Below are 22,606 nucleotides of genomic sequence, written 5' to 3'. Positions count from 1 at the left end.
TTGAAATGATTTTATGACTTTTTTACTGCTTCCGTTTTTCAACGGTTCCATTACTTGAACTTCAAAGAGTTATATTTAAATCTCCATTTCACGCTTGGGAAAAGAATTCTCAAAAAAAAATCGTGAAATAAGGGAGGGTGGGGGAAAACGAAACGTTTGAAAAATGAATAAAGAGCGGACTTCAGACGATTTTCTATAATCAAATTTTCGCATAATAATTATGATTTGACATTGAATCAGGAACTGATGTGTATGTAGTCTTTGGTTTAGGCTTTAGTTTTTTAAAATGAGAATCGAATTTACCGAATTATTTTAAAAATTCGGATTTTTAAACAATTAACGCATTTTTTTATGCGCAAACGACTCCCTCTCGAGATAATTTCGAAATGCACATCCTCTCAACTCCTTGGATTCCATCCATATCATAAAAAATCAATGTCCCCCTCCCTCCCTCGTTGCACTACCTTATAATTAATGAAACCCCTCACCTATGACGTCACATCTCGTACAATCCATCGACATTGCACTTGAACTGCCTTTGAAATACCACAGGAAACGCCTTCGCGATAGTAAATTTATCATTCCGTCACACCCAATCCCACGGCGAAACAACTCTTTCGTGCAACAGACAGTGGAGAATGAATAAATAAACTCCATTCGCTCAGTTCTCCCTTCAATCTCGCCCCGAGTTATTAAAAAAAATCTCGGTACAAAGTCGCTGATTAAAAGCCTGTCTTTTATATCTCTGTAAATTCTCCACAAAAGCTCAAGGTCTCATCATCAAGGCTACGAGCTGTCTCCCTGGTGACGGTTTATGTTCGGTTTATCCCAGTGCTGGTTGTAATCCCCCACAGAATCAAGGATTCAATTTAATCACCTTGGATATCATCATGCTCTCATCACTCTCCCCCGTCTCTCCGGAATTTATTTATTATCGTGAAGTTTCTCTCTCCCTCGCACAAGATCGACATTAATATTCATGAGAACGAGAGAAAATAAATATTCAGACCTTCGTGTGATGTTGCATCGGGTCAAGGTCTGATGGGAGATGAATTTTACTGGAGAACATTCAGTGGTAAATAAATGCCCGTTGAATTGGGTAAACTAATCAGCCCATTCTACTGATGGCGATGGTCATTTAATGTTGTAAAACAATCATCGACAAAATTAACTTGTTTATTAATCCTGGGGAACAATATTTGAAATAAGGAAAATTGGATAGAAATTTTTGGTTCATTTCAACCTCAACTAATAAATTTGACGATGTTCTCGTTGTGTTTACCATAATCGATAAGCATCAAAACCAACCCGGGGAATCGAATAAATTTAGGGTCATTGTACTTCTTGATGTCTTTCTGATATGTCGACTACAACTCCAGTGATCCTCGAAGGGTTGTAGCGTCGTTTAATTATTTTATTTCTCTTTTTTGTGGTTTTTGCATCAAATTCGTTGGTCTAGGTAATAGCATCAGATTGGCGAGGTTTTTCTTTTTGAGGATCTTCTTATCGAGATTAAATGGTCTACAATTTTTTGATTTATCATTATTTGGCTCAGGATCAGTTTTTCAGAATTAAATGAAATGCAATCTCACTGAGACAATTGTCCCAGTTATTGGAATGCATGGGTTTACTGGAGCAATAACGGATCCAACAACACTATCATAAAACATTCGAGGAAGCTAGTGTCTATACCAATGTCAGCGACGACAGGTTCTCAACAAAATCCGAGTCAGTGGGTTTCCAACCATTCGATCAGAAAGTACCGTAAATCCACACGATACTGGATAATACTAACCATTCCAGTGTGTCTAGACATTTGTGGTTTATCTTAACTGAGTGTAGCTCTGAAATTTTATGCTCGATGAAAGCTTTTCGGAGAATAAAATTTTCTAACGCAGTGGTTTTTCGGTTTTAGGGATTTTTCACCTCCGAATGGAAGCATTGCAATCCTTTGTCACATTCCTCCATTTTCGATAGATATGTAGAACAATCTGAAGTGCAAAAATCCAAAGCTTGAGTGCCATACCTGTACGGTGCGGAAAAAAAATTTCAGTCTAAAAAAATCGTCTGCAAATAAAAAAAATAATGATCATGAAATGTGTCAAACCTTTTAAGGTCTGCATCCCATTTTCTCGTGTGCTCTTTTTTTTCATGAAACATAAATGTTAACAATCTGTACCGTGTGTTGCAGGCACGAGGCCAGAGACATCGTTCGCCATGCAGTGGGGGCAGGAGAGCAGGACGCTGTACTCTTTACGGGTCACGGTACCGATGATGCCCTGCGCACTCTTCTTCATCATCTTGACCTCCCTGGGAGGCCGATGATCGTGTTTGTCGGGCCATTCGAACATCACGCCAACTTGCGACCCTGGCGAGAGCACGACACCAAGGTACATCATTTTTATTTTACGGTATAATTTTTCACTCGGAGCGTAACAAGGCGGCGAGTTATTTCAAACAGCAGGGATTATACCAACGAAAGCCATTTGCATTTCAAGAACGGAGGGTTAAACTGAAATCAAGTAGTTTGTTTATTTTCATGGAATGCATTTCCGCATTTATCCCAAGGTAATAGAGAAATTAATTTCACTCGATGAAAATGTTTTCCACGTGGTAAGTTGTGACGCCAATTTCTTGGATGTGTGTACGAACAGAAATCCATGGAAATATTCCGTAAAAATTACCAGAAAATATCTAGAAAAAATGTAAAACGTGCTGATTCGATCTTCGAAATTCTCATCTCCTCTGAAGCATCAAAAGTGAGACATTTGCGCAAGACAATTCTGGGTCATTGATGTTCATCCTTAGCCAGATAGTAAAAGTCAAAGTCCTATGGATGACAGCCAAAATGTTTTTTCGGATTTAAACTTTGAGAGACAGAGGGAGATGGAATAATCGTGCTTGATACCAAGCCAGAAAACACAATCGCTTCGCCACCAATTTTTGGCTGATGTCCAGGTGGTTCCTCTCTGAATTCCTTCGAACAAATCAATATATCGAAAGGGCAACAAAGATTATTGGTGAACGTACAGTGATAAAACAATTGCTACAATTTTTTAAAAATTTTTCTGCAGAATAATTTTTACCTGAACCGTTCGGTAAAAATTCTGTGGCCCGCACCCATGACCTTCAGTCCCAGACTCAGTCATCAATCCCAAATATATTTCATTGTCATCAGTAAACCTATACCAATATTCCATAAGACATGCGAAGTGATTTTCTTGTAGCTAATAATAATCTTCGCACAAGAAATTTTTTTTTCATAACGTGGACGGGATAATTCTAGAATTATCAAAGCGCGAAGAAGTAGAGTTAGGGAAAAAGCGGATAAAATCCAGTTCTGTGACGTCTGGATGTCCATTGATTCCAATCACTAATCTGCAACAATCGATTCTGATAGTAGAGCTCGACCGTAGCGTTACGCAACTCAGATAAATGCCGACACGAGTGGATTTATTATCCTTGGCATTAAATGTCAACGGGGCTCCTTTCACTCCAGATCATTTTCCCTCTCTAGATTTTCTTGATTGTTAAACTCAGTTCTTGAATTCTTTAAGGTGGTGAGAATCGCCGAGACCAGGGAGGGCTTCTTGGATTTAAATGATCTTGAGAAGAAACTGCAGGAGGCAAGGACTTTCGAGGGAATTATGGTTGGATGTTTCAGTGCTGCTAGTTCTATTACTGGGGTGCTTGCTGATGATGTTGCCACTACCCTGATGCTGCATCAGTATGGAGCACTCAGTGTTTGGGATTATACGTCAGCTGGTAAATAAATTATGTCAGAAGACGCAATTTTTATTAAGAATTTTTGTTTCTAATCTTTTACTTGTTCTTTAGAACAAATAAGAAATTGAGGTCATTTAGTTGATCAGATTTTAACTAATGTCAACGATTTACTACCAACAATAATTGGCATTTAAATGAAAAACTAAAATCACTGAAATTTGGATGAACAAGAAAATTAATTTACTAATTGATGTAAAAAATTAAAAATACAATCCCTCGATGTCCTCAAATGCTTTTTCGAACATTTCATTCTTGCGCAACTGGGAAAACCAGAATAATAATCGTCAATCCTTCTAGCAACACCTCATACCATAAAATCTCCAATAAAAGATACCGCACTAATTGCGCAATTATCGGCGAACTGTCCTCACAAAAACTGGTTATCACCAAAAATAAATCAACCAATTAATCCTTAAATCATCCAAACTACTAATAAATGTCCAATAAACGGTTACTCGACGGTCAACTCCACCCCTTTTATTGTCGAATTATGGTCAACCACTTGAAAGTACCACTCGACATCTCCAAAAACGTGAATCATTATCGTAAAACCTAACGATACTGAGTCATGCCATTAATGTTCCCTTTATTTTTTTCACTTTCCCCAGCTCCATTCGTCGAAATGGACATGAATCCACACTTACCAGGTGTGGGCGAGACTGCTGTTCACAAGGACGCAATAATATTCAGTGGCCACAAGTTCATGGGTGGTGCACAGTCACCTGGTGTCCTTGTTATCAAACGATCGCATCTTTCAAAGGACATTGCAACTGAGGACATGAGAGATTTGCATCATTACCTGAGAGATCCTGAGTTGAGGGAGGAGAGGAGTGGTACAGCTGGTGTTGTTGAGTCCATAAGATGTGGCCTGGCAATGCAATTGAAGGAAAATGTAACAGCACAGGCCATTGTCACTAGACAAGATAAAATCTCCAGGTGAGTGCATTGATTATTATATCAGAGATATTTATCATTGGATATTGTTTTATCACGAGGTGGCTGTTAAACGAGGAGCTCACTATGTGCAAAGCTCTGTAATTGTTTCTATCTTATCGTGAGATTTACTGATAGGAATTTTAATACCTGACGTTCTCACTCGTCTTTGGTATTATTTTTACTCGCATTTTCCTGATTACATCAGGTAATTACTGACCTTGACCATCAAACTGGTAAATCGAGTGTGTTATGGATGGTGAGACTGACGACGGGCTCATGAATACTCGGGGAATTTTAATTGTTTTGACATTCGCTGATGGAATTTTATTTTTTAATTTCGTGGGAAGTATTATTGTTGCTTTTATGACAGTGACATTGAAAAACGGTCATTAAGGTTCAAGTTTTGGATGAAATCGAAGCGAATTTGAGAGTTTTCGGTGATAGTGAGAGGGAAATTTTTAATTATATGAGTTCTTAATTTTTTTCTCAATGTTCTCCGTGTTTATGAAGTTTTGGGGAATAATTGCGATGAAAAATTAAGGGTTTTATGGATTTTGACGTCATTTAAAAAATTAATTGCAAATCAAAATTGCTCTAGTGTCACACGACTTATTACTTTTCATTCAAGCTTCCTTATGTTCCGGGTAAATATCGATAGAATGACCTCTTCACCAATGTTTTTAGGTAAATTAAGACGTGAGTAATGCGATTAGATGTTTAATTGGCCTCTGACAATTAAATGAATGCGTCACAGGCAATTTCTTGACGTCTCTATCACACATGACCCCGACCTCCAGTCATGAAACTGTTGATGAACATTTTCCAAGTTTCGGATTTTTTTTCTCTGTAACCCCGTCGATAATTTATGACCTGTTAATTAATATCACATAACTCACACGTGATACAGAATCAAAAACATTAACGTAATGAACTACTCAAATTAATTAAGGCTTATTTCTGTATTGCAGACAAGTATTGGCGCACGTGCGAACGATACCGGAATTAATTCTCCTCGGCAGCACATCTAACAATATCAAACGATTGCCAATATTTTCGTTTATGGTCAGACATCCGAGGGGCACCTTTCTTCATCATAATTTTGTTTGCGCTATTTTAAATGATGTTTTTGGAATTCAAGCGAGAGGTGGATGCGCATGCGCCGGTCGATATGCACACGATCTCATGGGAATTGACACTGACCTTGCACGAAAATACGAATCTGTACTCTCCTACAGGTAATTTTAATCCTTTACTCAATAACTTTTTCAATGAAATTACTGCATGAAAGATTTTTTAATTTTGAAAATTATCTTTGCCAAATTCTCCCGAATTTACAAATTTTTGTGGTTTTATTGAAATTTAATTATAGTTTAATCCAACATTGTTCCCATTAACTAACGGATGTCTCCCTTACCTAGTGAATTACACTGCGGAAGGGAGGATTGCAACGCCGAAGCCCTCCGGCCAGGTTTCGCCCGTCTTTCCCTCCCCTACTTCATGTCCGAGGCCGAGTTAGCCTTCGTTCTAGAAGCCTTGAAGATGGTAGCAACGGAGGGCTGGAAACTCCTCCCTCAGTACGTCCTGAATCCAGACACCGGTGAATGGCGTCACCACACAAATTCGGTCTTCAAAGAGCGCAAGTGGTTGGGATCAATAAGATACACAGACGGCAAAATGGTATCATCAGAGCGTCGAGTATCAGGTGGTGGTGGAGTTTTTCCCCAGAGTTACAGTGACTGCCTGCAGACAGCCCGAAACATCTTCAACAGGGCCCGAAAAATGGCGCACAGATATCCCCTCCAAATTGACAGAAGCGTCACCTTCTCCGAGGAGCTGGAGTACCTTAGATGGTTCATCCTACCAGCCGAGGCCCAAGATCTGCTCCTTGGAAACTCCCATAACGTGAAGCAAGATCTACCCTTCGATCCTCAATCCAGGAAGCACCAGTGGCGTGACATAAATATTAACTCCGCGGTATTGATCAGAAGATTAAACAGTGACATCCCGAGAACAGGTAATCAACCCCCACTTTCGGTGCTGTCCTCCCCTCGACATCATAGTCTTCCGGCCCTCTCGATGACGAGACAAAACAGTCTTCAAGACCCCTCGGAGGAAACCCTAACAATCGAAGGTGTTGACAAGCGTGACAGTTCATCAAAACCCAAGAAACCCTTTGAACGAAGCCAAACAAGCGGACAATTTTCCACCAATTCATCGCGATCTGGCTCCCCCTCCCCAGCTGTACAATTTGCTGTTGGCGAAGTGGTATCACCTCCCAGAATTCTTGGAACAACTCCAGCAGGTGCTAGGTTATTATCAGATGAGCATGCAGTGCCAACGGGAGGAAATGTACCGAGAATGGGACGTGCCAGATGCAATTCACTCGGTAGCTCTGCAATAGGAAAGACTCTGCCAGTGCCAATACCCCTGAGTCCTCAGACATTAGCTAGTTTAGGACTCGCAAATTCATCTGGTGTCGGTAGAAATCGACACTGCAGCTGCACAAGTCGAGTTGAATTATCCTGTTCGTTGGAATTCGATGGAACCACTGACAGTCCAAATAGATCTCCGTTGTCATCATCGACATCTTCACCCACCTCATCATCCTCACCTTCACCGTATCCCTGTGGTTATTCATCCCTGACCTCGCATCATCCAGCACATCCTCAACAGCATTGTCCGCAGCACAGTGAGGGACACATCACCCAGAAGCTGGGGAGATGCTCGCCGATTTTATCCAGTTTTAGTCACAGCTCTGATGATGATCTTCACGCCTATCTGAAGGGGCGAACCGAGGATATCGCTACGGAGATCAAATCGGAGATCAGGGAAGTCATTTCTCAAGTGGATGATGTATTGTCTGAAAGCAATTCCTCAGATCTTGGAACACCACAGCATTATCCCCATAGGACAACCTCCAATGGCAGTGATAAGGCACACAGGGATGATTCGTTCTCAGCCAGTGAGATTGCCGAGTATCTCATGGAATTCTCGAAGGAAATGGCGAGTGAAGTCAAGTCCGAAATCAGGTAAGGATCTTGCAATGATTTCAGTTGGGAAGTTTTAAGACGATAATAACATAAATATTTTGTTTCTATGGACAGGTGTATGGTGAATGCGGTAGATGGTCTAGGTAGATACTCTCCAGACCTCCACTCATCGACCCCATCAACCAATTCCCCGGGGTACAAAACCCCAGAGCGACGATTGCCGGATTCTCCTCTCGCTCGTCTCTCAAAAGGTGCTAAACTCAACGAACTTTTTCAATCCCAAGAGAGCAAAATGTCGAGTGAGTGTTCGTCCGACGAAACTGTGATATACGTCGTTGGTCCACGCGCAGCTGCCCAGACCAATCACGAAAGAGCAAAAACATCTGACGAAGAGGAGGAACACAGTGGCAAACAATCAGCCAAATCCGTTGTAGAGATGTCATCGAAGGGAGTAAAAACATTGCCAGAGATATATTCGGCTATTAATTCAGTCAGTTCCCAAGACAGTGGTATCAATTTATCATTTCACGAGAATGACGTGAGGACAACTGATCATCTCGGTAGAAGTGGCTCGAGCAGCAGTGGAAGTAGCGCTGAATCATCTGGCACAAGTTTCATTAAGAAGTGTAAAGGTCTCGCTGAGAGAAAACGAGACGATAAATTACCGAATGATGTGTCTGACGACGAAGACATCAGGGAAGAAGACGTCTCAGTATCTGAGGATGAAGATCTTCTACTGAAGAAATTGGAGGAGAGTTGCGAGGGTAATGGACCACAGTGGCACAGCCCCTCTAGGAGTATTTGGAAGCCAACTGTTGAGGCCATTCACGAGTATGATATGATAAGAGATAAGGATAGAGTCCTTGTTTGTCTTCCTGTGTCGACTGTTGGCATCGGTGCGGCAGCAGGAAAGCACTCACTCGCTCTTTTGCATACCTTACACCAGTATCAGTTCTACGCAAAGTCCAAGAATATTGATTTTGATATCGGAGCTGTGACAATCAACAGTGGAAGCAGTTATGATCCTCTGGAGAGCATGAGTTACTTGAAAAATCTGCAGGTTACATATTTCTATGAAGAGGCTGAGGAGCAGACTGAGCTCATCAATTCTACGAAAACAGGGGATGGATTTGTGGAAACCAGTGTTGAAGGAAATTCCGAGAGTTGTGGTGTTTGTGGGCGAGTTGGTGATGTCACTAGGCAGAGACTTTATTCAGTGGCCAAGAGATATGGCTACAATGTTTTGGCTCTTGGTCAGCATCTCGATGATCTCGCTGAAGGATTCTTGTCGTCATTGTTCTGCACTGGAAAGCTCAAAGCCATGAAGGCTCATTATTACGTCAAGGAGCAGGAGCTCAGGGTCATCAGGCCCTTTGTATACGTGAGGGAGCGGGCACTCAGGCAATTTAATGATGATAAAAAACTACCGATGTTGAGGGTGACGTGTGGAACTTGCGAGGAGAGTGGAGCGAGTAAATTGCAGAGGAATAGGGAACTCTTGGCGGGACAGGAGAGGTCTTATCCAAGATTGTACTGGTCGTTGAGGACTGCACTGAGGCCTTTGATACTTGCCAGGGGTCCCTCTCAAGGGTCCAGCCAACAGACGCAGAGGCACAGGCATAAGGGCAGGAAAGGGGCACTTGCGTCTTTAACGGTTCTTGCGACATCGCAGGAGTTGGCGGACAGTGAGAGTGAGGATGAAGGACAGATTATGTGAGAGGGGTTGATGACGATGAAGCATCGTCAATCGAAATTTTTGGCAATTAGGGATAATCCTGTCAAGGGGGCGAAGGCTTACGAAAGGCTGGCTTGAATAAGACTTTTTTTTTATTTTGAGGACGAACATGCGGCGGTTTGACGCGGATAGGTAGGGACTCGAATTTTGTAAGTGATAATGACTTTGAATAATTTTTAGTGGTATTTTTGTGAGTGGAAAATATCTGATTGGATAATGGAAGGGAAGGATCGACTTGTAAAAACACACTGCAGTGAATTCGAAATTTTGAAGCTTTACTATGTTTAGGGGATTGATTTTTTGAGAGTATATTCGAGGGTTTAGTAGTCTTTTATACCTGGAGATCGATGACGGGGATAAATTTGCTGCAGGGGTTGTACTTATCGAGATGATGATTTGCGATGATGATGTTTCGGCTTCAGCTTTTGTGGGAATTATTTTTTCGATAATGTGCAGTAGCTGTGAACTTTGTATATATATATCAAGTGAACTTAGATTAGGTTCACTCCATGATGATGTACACTGTGTTATTTACTGTGAAATTGTAGAATTTCAAAATGATTCGGGAGATATGACGAGTATGTTTAAGGAGACATGGACGGCGACTGTATAGAACACAAATATTCCTTTTTCTCGATACTAAACGATCTGACATGATTACAAGATCATTGAGCGTCTGGTTTTATAAATTTGTAAATAATTATGGGATATCGAATGGTAATTTGTACTTAGTGCCGTCGCCGTTCATCTGTACTGGTATGATTCAATGTAAATTGTAGAATTACATCGTCAAAGAACATTTTGAAATTCATTTTGTGAATAACAACCCAATTGGCAATTTCCTCGAGGACAATAATATCATGAGACTGCCTCGAAGACTAAAAAAATTTTTTAAAACTATCTTTCGGTTATTTCACACCGAATATTTGTATTAATGTCATTACATCGAAATTGTGAAGGAAAAACGTACTGGCGAAATAATTTCATCGCAAGATGATTGAACTTTTTTTTTGTAGATTAAAGAATAAATGACAAACCCCAAAAATTGTTACAAATTTCAAATGAACATAATCTTTGAATTAAGATGAAGAAAAATATTTTCGATGTGGGGTATTTGGTAATCAAAGACGACGGGATTAATGATCGTCGTTGCATTTCGTAGGATGTAAGAGTTTCTTTCTTATGAAAAAACGCATTGACTTGTCGTACTTAATCGTGGTGACTTTTTTGGAATAGCTACAATTAGGTTTGAAAGACAAAACTAATGTTGACGAAATGTATCAAATTTAAGGTGGCGATACCAATTGATTGAAGACGTTACAAGTAATTATGAATAAAAAAATTTATATGTACGGTGCGAGCACGTCCAAGGGCCCACAGCCTGCAGTGTAATTGAAATATAGTAGATATTTATGGTATATATTTTCTGAGAGTTGAAATGAAGAATGCATATTGTTAAATATTGTAAAGATGTGTAATTTTATTTATGGCTAATAAATAAAAGAGTTTAAAATAGCCTGTATCCATTGATTCGTTTTATAATTATGAATTGACAAGTAATTGAAAAAAATTACTTGACTTTAAATAATAACTTTTCTATCGACTTCTGCCTTCAAAGAACAAATGATAACAGAAAATGAGGTCTTTAGTAATGAAACTTCACCAACTTCATTGCAATTTTCGTGATTGATTTATTTGAATTTTTAAAATATTTTAAACACCGCATAATAGCTTTCGTCTTTAGCATTAACAATAGACTTTTGTATATCATTTGATTTTCATAATCAGTGGGATAAATTTTCAATAGACGAAATGTTTATTATAATATTGGAAAATTTGTTCGAGACAAACGTGATCGATTGAACCAAGCATTATCTTAATCACAATTAATTAGTACTTTCTTACATTCACGATTTACCGGATGATGAACATCCTGAATGATCTTCATTTTCTCAGTTTTCCGAGATCAGTTCAGCTTCTTGCATCAGTCGATGCTGTGGGAGGCTGAATTAATTCGGAATATATACATTTTTTAAATAGAATATCGAGAATTTTTGAGCATATAGTGAGGTCGATACAGACTAGAGACGCTTTACCCTCCGATGTTCATAATTTTTCAAACTTTCCAATTTCTCCTGTCTCGATCTTTAGTCTGTTTCGACTGGAGTGAGATGACATTTTCATTGTTTTATTTTCGTAATCGATGTAATGTTAATTAGGTCATATCGAAATCTACATTAAGACAAGTCAATAAGGGGAGTTTGCTGTCAATCGAGAAAAGCGCACGCGTACAATAACTCGAAATGGAAGTTAGTTCCCAGTGCATCCGACAGAGTTCTCTCACTCCCTTTTTCTTGCAACAAAATTTCAAAATTTATGTCTTAAATAATATCATTGAAATGTTAATATTACATAGCATTATTTGTGCACATTTAATCGGGTAATTTTAATCGATGAAAAAGACATTCTTTAGAAATTTTTTTTATTATGCGACGGACGCATGTCCGCAATGGCAAGTATTCCACGAATGAAGATATAAATCGTAGCTACCGTTGGGAAATTCCGTTCGTTTCTTACAATTTCTTTTTTAATTTTCCGTGAAGAACTGAAGAAATGCCATTGTTTTCTTCAAATTCTTTCTACTGGTCATTTTTTGTTGTGTACGATTTATTTGAAGTTTTCATGTTACATCATGAATTCCAGAGAATCAAAGATTTAATTACTATAAAACCAAACGTAGCAGTTCGAAAAAAATTACTAAATAATTTCATTAGCTTTTTGTTCAACTCTAAAAATTTTTAGATGGTTCTGGATTGCATGTCTATTGTATTATTAATAATAGATAATTGTTGAAGGATTTTGTCGAATCATGTTTGAATAAAAAGGTAAAATTCTACTGTTTCCTACAGATCGAGAAAATGTTTCAACAGAATAGACTTAACATTAAAAGAATGGTAGATGAAAGTTCCCTAAACGTCATCTGTAGAATAATTCCAATAAATTTTTAACCAAAACCAATAGAATTTCCTAACATATTCCGTCTCTTCCACAGATTTTTTTTCACACGTTTAATTTTCATCATCAACACTTCATATAAATTAACTGCATACCGACGAACAATGTTCATTCTTTCGCATTCATAGGAATTCCATGAAATCTGCAGATACGTGAATACAATTACTCCTGTATTAATAAAAACAATGCATCCAGTTACTTGAGTAATACTCGATATTGAAATCATAATTGCACTCTATTGAATGAACCTCGGAATCTCATTTCCTCATTAATTCCGAAATCGATAATTGAAGAGGATTTTGCCAAGTCCTCGGGGTTTGAGGGAATTGAAATTGAAACAATGGAGTTTCTCATTCCGTAACTGGACCTCTCATTTGATTGTAGAACGCGAAATCTTTCGTTGGAGATTAACACGAGACGCTCTTTTTTTTCTAGTTGAAAATGCAAGCTACAGATAGTCATCGAGTTGAATAATTCAGCAAGAACTATCGAGTATGAAATCCCTTGCTGCTGGTCTCCATCTTTCAGACGATGAAAAATTTCCATTAAAAATTACCTTTGACGCTTTAAATTACGAAGTAAAGTCAAAACTTTCTTCAAAATAATCGCGTAACAATGATATAATTTTTTCTAATAAAACCGCAGGATAATTTTTCATAAGTTTTAATCATTTATAACTAAAGATTTATATCTATTCTTCAAAATTGCGGATAAATTTTAACAGAAATTTTATATCGAGTAAATGGTGACCTCCTCCGCTGATGGAGACGCATCGAAACTCACGAGAAAGCGAGCGATTGGTTAATTAATTAATTAAATGTACATGATACATACATATGTATACACAAATAGTTACACGTGTGTAGCGTACGCCTGGGCGTCCATGAAATGACAAAATTCACGAGGAAAAAACAATTCTCGAGAGCAGAATACTTTTATTAATTAAAAGAAAAATATAATGATTTTTCTTTTCATCCCCTGAAATTAAATCAATTTTTGCAATAAGACGATTGACAATCATTCATAAATGTCTCGTCATAGAAATAATTCCACCCAAAGTTCATTTATAACTAAATATTTCTTGAATTAAGAAGAATATTATTGTTTCGAGATCGTTTTCTCCTCGTATGCTCGGGCTTTAGGATTAATGATTTAATTATGACTAATAAAAGTATTTTGAAATATCAACGTTATCGTCATAATTATGTTTAAAATTCTTAGATCGACCAGTTTATTTCGACTAACGAATAAAATTGAATAAGAATATATTGGAATTTAGGATATGGTCTGGTGGCCTCGACGGATCCTAGAAGGGGGGCGACTGGGGTGTTTCCTCCTCATCCTCTTCCTCGTCCTCGTCCTCCCCCGGCTCCACCAGTGAACGTGCAAATTCTGGACAAACAAGAGTCAAGTAAAGATGATGAATTCCGAGTGAGTGAGTTGGGTCATGAGTGGACAGACCAAGTTCTGGGCATGAGTAAATATGGAGAGTACAAAGTTTCAATTGGTATTAATTAATCATTGAAGCAGGAAACAGGAAAAAACATTGTCAAGGTTGAGTTAGGAGATAACTCTTCCGGATTCTAAGTTTATCTTCAACTTGCAAAATCTCGTTGCATGTGTTCAACGTATTGTAAGGAAAAGTGGAGCAAAAAATCCCTGGGATTTTATTATTTCACAGATAAATTGAAATTATTGTTCTCCAAAATTCGTCACTCTCCCAGAGATATCCCTTCGCCCCTTGGAAATATCTCCCCGACGAAAAAGTGTCAGTGGACAGTTGAATAGTTATCCGATAACCAAAGTGACAAATGCAAAATTGATCAAACTGATTGAACATCGTGGGATCAATACATTTCGATAACAAGGTCACAAAGTTGCATTCACCGCTTCAGTAAAAGTTTATGAGAAAAGACATGGTTTGGGAGGCTAAGGGGTCGGTTAGGGCATGTGCACGGTGCGATTGGGGAGCGATGTAATAGTACTTGAGAAAGTTTCATCACAGTGTAACATTGCCCGTCGTTCACAGGTTTCTCCCTGATTATAAAGAATGAACTTTGACGCTGGGATGCTATTCTCTGTTATCTGGCATCAACCTTTCATATTGAAGCAACGCATCAATGAGCTTCAATGTGCTTTAATTACATCTTTTATTATAATTTAGTTAGTGGAGGTAATCAGAAGGCACAAGGGGAGGCTTGGTCAACATTGACGTGTGAAAAAAATAATAACTTCTCAAATATCTCATTTTTTTTTCAATTTTAAATTTTACACGAGAGAAATCTAAAAATGTTTCTCTCTTGGTATATCGTAGTTCTCCTCTTCATGAGCTTTAAAATTCTAGGATTTCCCCGAATCCTCAGTGAAATCATGATCTTGAAAATCATTGGTGGTCTGTCCATGAGAATTCGTTTATTTCTAACACTGTAATCAATATGCAAGTCTCACCGTAGAAATCGATCCTCCCATCGCCGTCCTCGTCCACCTCCTTGATCATGTCCTCAACTGAAATGAGAAAAATTATCATTAACTCTGGAAGAACTTCCCAATATTAATTGGCCCCGGTCATTTCTCATAATTCTAAAATCATTAGTTTAATTGATGTGATTACAGGTGTGTGACTACCAACACCCCTATGCAATCAGCTGGTGCATAGTTGGAGCATCTACCTTCCTCGCCCCCCCCAAAAACTTGGTTCTGTAATAATGAAGTGTGCCCACTACTCCCACTGTTTGAGCCATTAGGAGCCATTGGTGGGTGGCTGTGCTAACTGGGCTGCAATAATTCAAAAATTATCTCGCCCTCATTATTCTCAGGTACAATGTTGAAATTTACGTTACGTTATGCTCGACGAGATTTTCAACGAATTCGTGATTTATTAAAAACGCGAGGTTTTCAATTTAAAAATGACAAAATTATATTGAGGAGAATGGGATTGTTATCTCAAGTGGTGGATTGGTAAGCTTTTAATCCTCGTTCTCACCGATAAATTTTGTCACTAAAATTATTCACACGGAAAAGAAATCCTCTTATTTAAAATATTGTTTGTCGTTCCAGAAGTATTTTATCGCGGGTTTTGGGGAAGGGGTAGGGGGTGGGCTTAAGAGAATTACGGAATTGAAAAAGCTCAGAAGCTGTTTCCCCACAACAGTGAGGGAATGGTGATGTGTATTAATGTTTTTAAATTTAGTTAATGAATAATATGGTGAGAAAATTATTCAACTGAAAAGTTTACTAGGGAATCCATAACACGAGAGTCTGCGATGCAATTTTTATGAACATTTGGCTTGAGCGCTTGTATTCAGTCTTCGGGTGTTTGTTGAATGTTAGTTGCTATAATTTGTTTAAAATTTAAATCATTGAATATATAGATACGAATATCTAGAGAGGTGGTTACAACAATTATTCACTTGATTTTGACCTGGAGAAAAATAGCAATAATTTTAGTCTGTGATCATTGAAACGAGACGATAAGGGATCCACAGAAGTAACAAATTGATTAAAAAAAGTCTGCAATTACCGAAGATAATTAGTTCGAAAAGTTGTGAGGGTAAACTCAACATTGAGGAGTTTACTTCCAGTTGTATGCGAGTAAACACTGGGTTCTGACCCATGTGTGGATTTAACCAACAACAATCATGGATCCCACAAGTTTGTCTGCCCACTCGACCTCTTTTCAGTCTGATGCCATAGAAAAATAAAAGCGTTAGACAAGTTTTTTGTCGTCAATCGAATTACCAGTTACAAGTGCTTGTGGGGGATTCGTCCGATCCAATCGTATACCTTTACAGTTCGTACGTACAATTATACGTGTCGAATTAATAAGTTAATGAATGTGCACCAGATCAGTGGTTAAATTGAATAAATTTTTTTTTGTGATGGAATGTCCATTAGAGTTTTTCTTTGGGACATTCCGTGATGGGATTTCTGAAGAAATTATCTGGTAGCAGAAAATGCAACGATTATATTGGAAAAGCAATTTTATATCTCGTAATGAAGTAGAAAAAAATTGGTCACTATAAAAAATGAAATGATTACAGAAAGAGAATAATTATAAAAGTGGAATATCAAACAGCTTCATTTTCCCTGGATCAATGTATTGTTCATCTAGATTAGTGCAAAGTCTTGTATAAAACCAGTATTACACACGATAATTAGAATTCACGGGTCAATTTTGATAGACATTCCTCTCCATAATAAATTTCTTGTTATTTACGAAGTGCGTGATAAAAACGTTAACGTGATTTTCTTGTATCACGGTGAGGGGGCAAGATTGGTGAGGAGATTCTAGACAAATCGTAATTAATTATCGGACATTCCTAGGGGGATAGACGGGAGTCGAGTTCTTTTAATACCCCATTTTTTCATTTACTTCTTCGTGGATCGATAATTAATCACTCGTGAAGTGAGTTCTAAAATAAATTCGCGAAATTCAGTTGCATCCGACCAATCACATATTTTCTCCGTCGACTGGGCCTGGGGTTTAAGGTCAATTGTTCTTAAACAATAATGATTTTTTAATGCATTAAATACGGACCGGAATCATCGATACCATAATCCTCTGGCGATTACCATCAATATTTTTATTTTGGTCTCTATCATCGTAATAATTCTAAGACAACAATTTGATGGAAATTCCCGCCATAATTGACTCAATCTCGGTAATAACGATTTGGTTAGTAGACTCAGGTGGAATAGGCTCGTCGTCGTTTTCCAATTTACCGAATAGTCAACAGGGGCCACATGCTGCATGCGTCGACCGCACTAGGGGAAATTATTAGGAGGCCTGGCACTATTCGTGGTACCATAGCATTACCACAAAATGGCAATATGACAAATTATGATGCAATCGATGCGATACCACTGCCGATGGCCTCTCAAGCCCCACATTTTTTTTCCGAATACAATTTGTCAAACAATATTTGAATTAGATTTACCAAACAGTGAGGGGAGTCATGCTGGCCACTGATGCGATGAGAATTTGTGGATAATGTCGTTGTGGATTTAATGGAAATAGCTTTGAGGTCGGTTATCGCTGAGTATAACAATATTTTATGAATGATCAAAAGAGTCCAGGTAAACGGATTTTCCGCCTTGATCCGCTCGTTAGAGATGGAACTCAAGTACGAAGTTGTCAAATTTTTATGCCTGAGGTAGCTCACGAACTAATGGGCCATGATACTTTTATGAACTTAATTAAAATGCGTTTCACGAAGGAACAATGAGGGACGGTAATTAATTTGTCGATTGATCTGTCATTATTAAACTGAAAAAAATATTTCTTTATGATTTGCTTTAGTATAATTTTCTGAATAATTTCGCAGAGGGAAAGTTAATGACTTTCCTTGATTACGAATAATTTATTTGATGGAGACAATAATATTTCCATTTGAGATACGTTTTTTTAGTATTAATTTTTATAGAGTTCTTCGTCATAAATTAATTATCAATAATTGGTCATTATAATGCACAACCCAAACCCTTCAAATTCTCCCCCGGCAATACGATACGCGCATTTGTGGTGTCCAGGTTTATCCCGACCACATGATTACATTCCGATTAGCACAGACTGAACAACTCCCAAGCTAACAACCATGACAATAATGGCTACAAGGGCTGTAATACTATCGGGAAACTCCAACAGTCCACAACCCCTGATAAATTTGTATTTCGTGATCTACATTCACATTTGCTCACCCCCTTTTGAAAAAATACGAAAAAAAAAATTACTCACTTTCTTCTTCAGACAGATCCTCACCGAGACACTGTAGTACCGCACGCAGATCGGAGGCTGTGATATATCCTCGGTTATGTTTATCAAACACCTGAAAAAAAGGAGGCATTTATTAACATTTTTCTTTCCCCTGTGAATTTGAATAACCGGCGAAATCTTGATGCGAGAGTATTTCAAAGTCATTGCACTCCGACGATGCCATTACCCCAGGGCAAGACGCTTGATATTAATGTCACGGATATCAAAAATGTTGTGGAATAAGGGAAAACATGAAAATGAAAGTGGAGTTTCCGGAATTGTGATGACTGTTCTGTACGTGCAGCCATTACAGAGAAAAAATCCTACAATTAATAAATAAATTAAAAAACTAGACTTGGGAGGCTAATTGTGGTGATATATCTGACCTTCGTCCTTCAATATTGTTTCGACTGGGAAAGTACCGAACAAGTACATAATGTTTAAATAATTTCTCTCTCCGCGGAATGATTAACTTTACAATTACATCCAATTATTTTTATGGAACGAACATTCATTTAAATATCTCTAGTTTCCGGATTTGTTTTCGATTTTTCTCTCCGCATCCGCAACTACATCATCGGTGGATTTATAACGCGTGCAAAAGGCGAAACTAACACTAGCAATTCGCTGTAAATCAAACATTACAAATAGTGAGTTCCAGTCGAGCAAAATAAATGCGATTATTGAACGATTTACTGGATGACTGTGCAATCGATCATTCGGTTAATTGCACGTCGTTCAATATCATCGGATAAATTTTCCAGGAAAATGAATTTATGTAACCACTGGATAGCTCGATGTAGTGATTCATCTAGTTCATTATCAACTCCATGGCATCTCAGTTGGTACATGATGTAAGCACAAATCTACATAAAAAGAATTGAATATTGTGATAAAATTTCTACATTGGCGAGAGATATTTTTCTTGCGCGTAAAAAAATTGTCTTAATGAGACAGGGATTTATCTTCACAAACGGCTCCTTTACATTTTTCTTAATGAAAGGATTTTACTCTTTCCTTAGTGAAACGGTTCTACCTTTGCTCGTAAAAAAATTCCCTTCCTCTCGTCTCTATTATCATATTCCGTAAGGCAACAAACAGAGTTATTTGAGTTTACCGAATGGAATGCTTTTCACTCAGTTTTTTTTCACTACAAAATGACTGCCTTCTTTAAGTACCTCTGGGGCTTAATTTCTCCAGGTACATATATTTGGAAATTACCACGTCAGATGAAGTGTTAAACTTCGTGGATAGTTGACTGATGATTTTGACAAGACTTATAGTGACACAAAGGCAAGATGAGACTTTTACCTTCCTTAATAATAATTAATAATTATTATTTAATATAACAGTTACTTAAAAATATTCAAAAAATAGTTGTTTAGTCGATCTGCGCGTGCGCGAGGCGCGCAACTCGCGCCATGTTGTCATTTCCGCAGTTACCGCGCCATTTCGTGGGGTAGTCGCGTCGCGGGTACGGCTTCCTGTAATTACCTGAGAAAAACCGGTCCACCGAGGCTTCTGAGCAAAATACGATGCAGAGAAACGAGCCCTGAAGGACCCCGGACCCAAGCAGACAAAAAATCGAGGTAATGCAAGCTTTTAGAGGACTCCTCGGTGGGTTTTATATGCCCAGAATATTTTATTGAGTTTTTCACTTGGGACAATGGACTCGCAGTATGAAGGTTAGTGTTGTGGTGATAAAGTGATTCAACGATTCGAGCTTCACCCGGATGATGTAATGGTACGAGGAGCCACTGCCTGGGCCCTCGGGGTTCGGTGACCAAAACAAAAACAAACGAATCGATGCCCTCATCCCGTGAGAACGTCGTACTTGGTGGGAATATTTTCGTGAGTTGAGAGATCAGAACGAATATTATTCGCATTTTCATTGTGTTAACGGACAGGGACAATTGACATTGGCCGTTGGAAAGTGTCGAGTGTTTCTGGAAAGTGAACTATTTAGTGTTGGAGTGTTGGTGAAGTGTTTAGCATTTTATTGGAAAAGGTTATGAAAATGTGCTGTGGTCAAGGATATTCAAGTAATTCGTTAATTTGGTACAAACGCCACATAAATTACGTAAATAAATAATTGCATTTATAATGTGATATATTATAAATTAATAATGCGAGTATAAATGATGTATAATGATATATATATTTTTTAATATTCGCATTTTTCAATATTTGTTTCAACTACAAAAATTTTAAAGATTGAAGGAATGTATTTTTTGCAAGTAGTGCAAATTTCGGAAAGGGCAGAGACGCAGTACTTGAATATCCTTTAGTGTGTGAGTGTGTGTTGTGTTTCGTCATCGAATCAGTCGAAGCCAATTGTCCAGGAGGCGTGAGCACATTGGAGTCTACAGGCAGATTATTGGAGAGATAAAAACGGAGCTGTTGTTTTTATCCAACGCCGGTGAGTCATTCCAAGACGTTTTTTTTCTTTCTGATATATCAACACCTTCATTTAGAAGTTTTTGACGTACTGTGCGTAAAACAGACCTAAGAATGCTCCTCGTGCGCAAAATCTCTCGAGCATTGATTGGAAAAATCGCGTTCGATACTCACGGAAAGTGTTTTCAAAGTCGTGTAATGATGCACTCGGCTCGGGGTCGTGTTATAAACCTCCCACGAGTGGAGAAACCCCTGTACCACAATCGCATGAACATGGATTATTAACGAGATGGTTGATAACTTTAAATGAGGTCCTTTTCATAGTTCGTACAGTGAAGAGGCTTTAATGTGTGATCATTTTTTTTGACGGATGTGTCGGACAATAATATGAATAGCGTAATGAATGCAATGATATTTAATTCGTGAGGGGATTTGCGATTTCTCTAGGGATCTAGGAATATTCTAAAACCGACATTTTTATTTTTCGCGTTTTTTTCGGCTCCTGGGCCTCCTCCCGCTAAAAGGGCCCGCATTTGGGATGATCCCGTTTTAAGTTAAGATAGGATCCTTCTAATTCAAGAATATATTCAACAAAATTTTGTAATGTTTAATTATTTTTGAGGACAATATAAAAGGGAAATTTCTAGTTCAATTAACACGAAAAAAATGTACTTGAATTGACTATAAAATATGGTTATATTTTCTAATTTCAAAGGGAATTCAATATAGTCTTATTATTTCAATAATTTCAATTCATTTGGTGTGGAGGGGGTGGAGTAAAAACAGCAGAGAAAGTGAATAAACCTCGACCGATTTCCGTTTCCCCAGAAAAGAATTCACCCACTCACATTTTTTGATCAGAAAAATTCAAGCGAGACCTAGGTAATTACTCCTCCCACCCCCATCCCCATTCCTCGGATTCACTTGGATTTATATCACAACTTATGGCCAATGGAATTTAATATTCCAAGAATTCTTTATTATTTCTTCTTCCCCCTGTATCTATCGTCAATAGAAAAATCATGAGCGTAGAACAAGAAGAGATCACGCTCATTGCATTCAATTTTCAAATGGATCCTCTTCCTCATCGCTTCACCATTTCTCAATACACTTTTATTGGACATCTTTATGATGTACTTACCAGCACTTTTTTCCTCGACAATTATTCCGCTCTGTTTGCCGCAATGATATGTATTTGTTCGGGCGGTGATGCATCATCAGACGGAATTATTCATCAATCGGTGGATGTGATTTTGTTTTTTAATATTAGTACAAATGTTATTCATCATAATTATCTGGAGAATGGAGAAATTAATGTGAATGGAGAGCTACAGCAGGTGCGCATCAATCTGCTAATTAAATTTATGAAATGCTCGACGGAAGTCAGTTATGGGATTCAGACTACAATTATAGTCGTTAGTGGATTAATTTTAATAATCCCGGGGTAATGAGTTCAATGGAAGTTTATTGCAATGGTGTAATTAACGGGAATTAATCGATCGGTTAGAATGCCTTCAGCTGATTCAGTTTGTAAGTCGTTCCTTTGAGATAAAATTATTCATAAAATTCTCGTAGTCTGGGAAATTTTTTCTTCCAATATTTCCGAAAATATTTCTGATTTTTAGGACATAATAAAACGACCCAGTCTAATAAAATTAAAGTCTTCCTTCAACAATTTTCCGTTTGTTCACATAATATCTCAGTGAATAATTCATGAATTCACTGATATTTATTTATTTTTAATGGATTTACTTGTGAAAAAAAATGTTTTTTGGAAGAATTGTCAATTGTCACTGATATGAAATTACTAAAAATTAATATAATATATTGACAATGGAAATAACCCTCATTTAGGGCTCCAACTTTTCAAATAAATAATACAAAAACCTTCTATGGTACTTCATAAAAATTCTACCAGTCCACCTAATTAATTAATTAATTCTGAATAGTTGCAAATGTGGCCAATGCCGCAGTTGTTTCCACAATTCTCTCTTC

General features: G+C 37.9%; 3 protein-coding genes across 9 annotated transcripts in view; 2 read left to right on the top strand and 1 right to left on the bottom strand.

Annotated features, from left to right (window-relative positions):
- Positions 1-10,969, top strand: part of LOC135163400 (uncharacterized) — a 43,016-nt gene extending 32,047 nt beyond the window's left edge. The window contains exons 3-8 of the mRNA XM_064122799.1: positions 2,192-2,390; positions 3,558-3,765; positions 4,395-4,722; positions 5,691-5,957; positions 6,141-7,751; positions 7,827-10,969. Coding sequence (XP_063978869.1) covers positions 2,192-2,390; positions 3,558-3,765; positions 4,395-4,722; positions 5,691-5,957; positions 6,141-7,751; positions 7,827-9,429 — 4,216 coding nt within the window. The 3' untranslated portion in view covers positions 9,430-10,969. The remainder of the gene's footprint in view (positions 1-2,191; positions 2,391-3,557; positions 3,766-4,394; positions 4,723-5,690; positions 5,958-6,140; positions 7,752-7,826) is intronic.
- A 2,695-nt stretch (positions 10,970-13,664) lies between these two features.
- Positions 13,665-22,606, bottom strand: part of LOC135163408 (uncharacterized) — a 65,257-nt gene continuing 56,315 nt past the window's right edge. For all 6 annotated transcript variants that reach the window (XM_064122819.1, XM_064122817.1, XM_064122815.1 and 3 more), the window contains 3 exons: positions 18,197-18,287; positions 14,911-14,967; positions 13,665-13,854 (listed from right to left, as the gene is read on the bottom strand). In XM_064122819.1, coding sequence (XP_063978889.1) covers positions 13,769-13,854; positions 14,911-14,967; positions 18,197-18,287 — 234 coding nt within the window. In that variant the 3' untranslated portion in view covers positions 13,665-13,768. The remainder of the gene's footprint in view (positions 13,855-14,910; positions 14,968-18,196; positions 18,288-22,606) is intronic.
- Positions 19,683-22,606, top strand: part of LOC135163413 (uncharacterized) — a 139,237-nt gene continuing 136,313 nt past the window's right edge. For both annotated transcript variants that reach the window (XM_064122834.1, XM_064122833.1), the window contains exon 1: positions 19,683-20,633. The gene's annotated coding sequence lies outside the window, so the exon portion shown is untranslated. The remainder of the gene's footprint in view (positions 20,634-22,606) is intronic.

The sequence above is a fragment of the Diachasmimorpha longicaudata genome, chromosome 6 (genome assembly GCF_034640455.1).
Source record: "Diachasmimorpha longicaudata isolate KC_UGA_2023 chromosome 6, iyDiaLong2, whole genome shotgun sequence".
NCBI lineage: Eukaryota > Metazoa > Arthropoda > Insecta > Hymenoptera > Braconidae > Diachasmimorpha > Diachasmimorpha longicaudata.
This window is presented reverse-complemented; position numbering and strand designations above follow the sequence as displayed.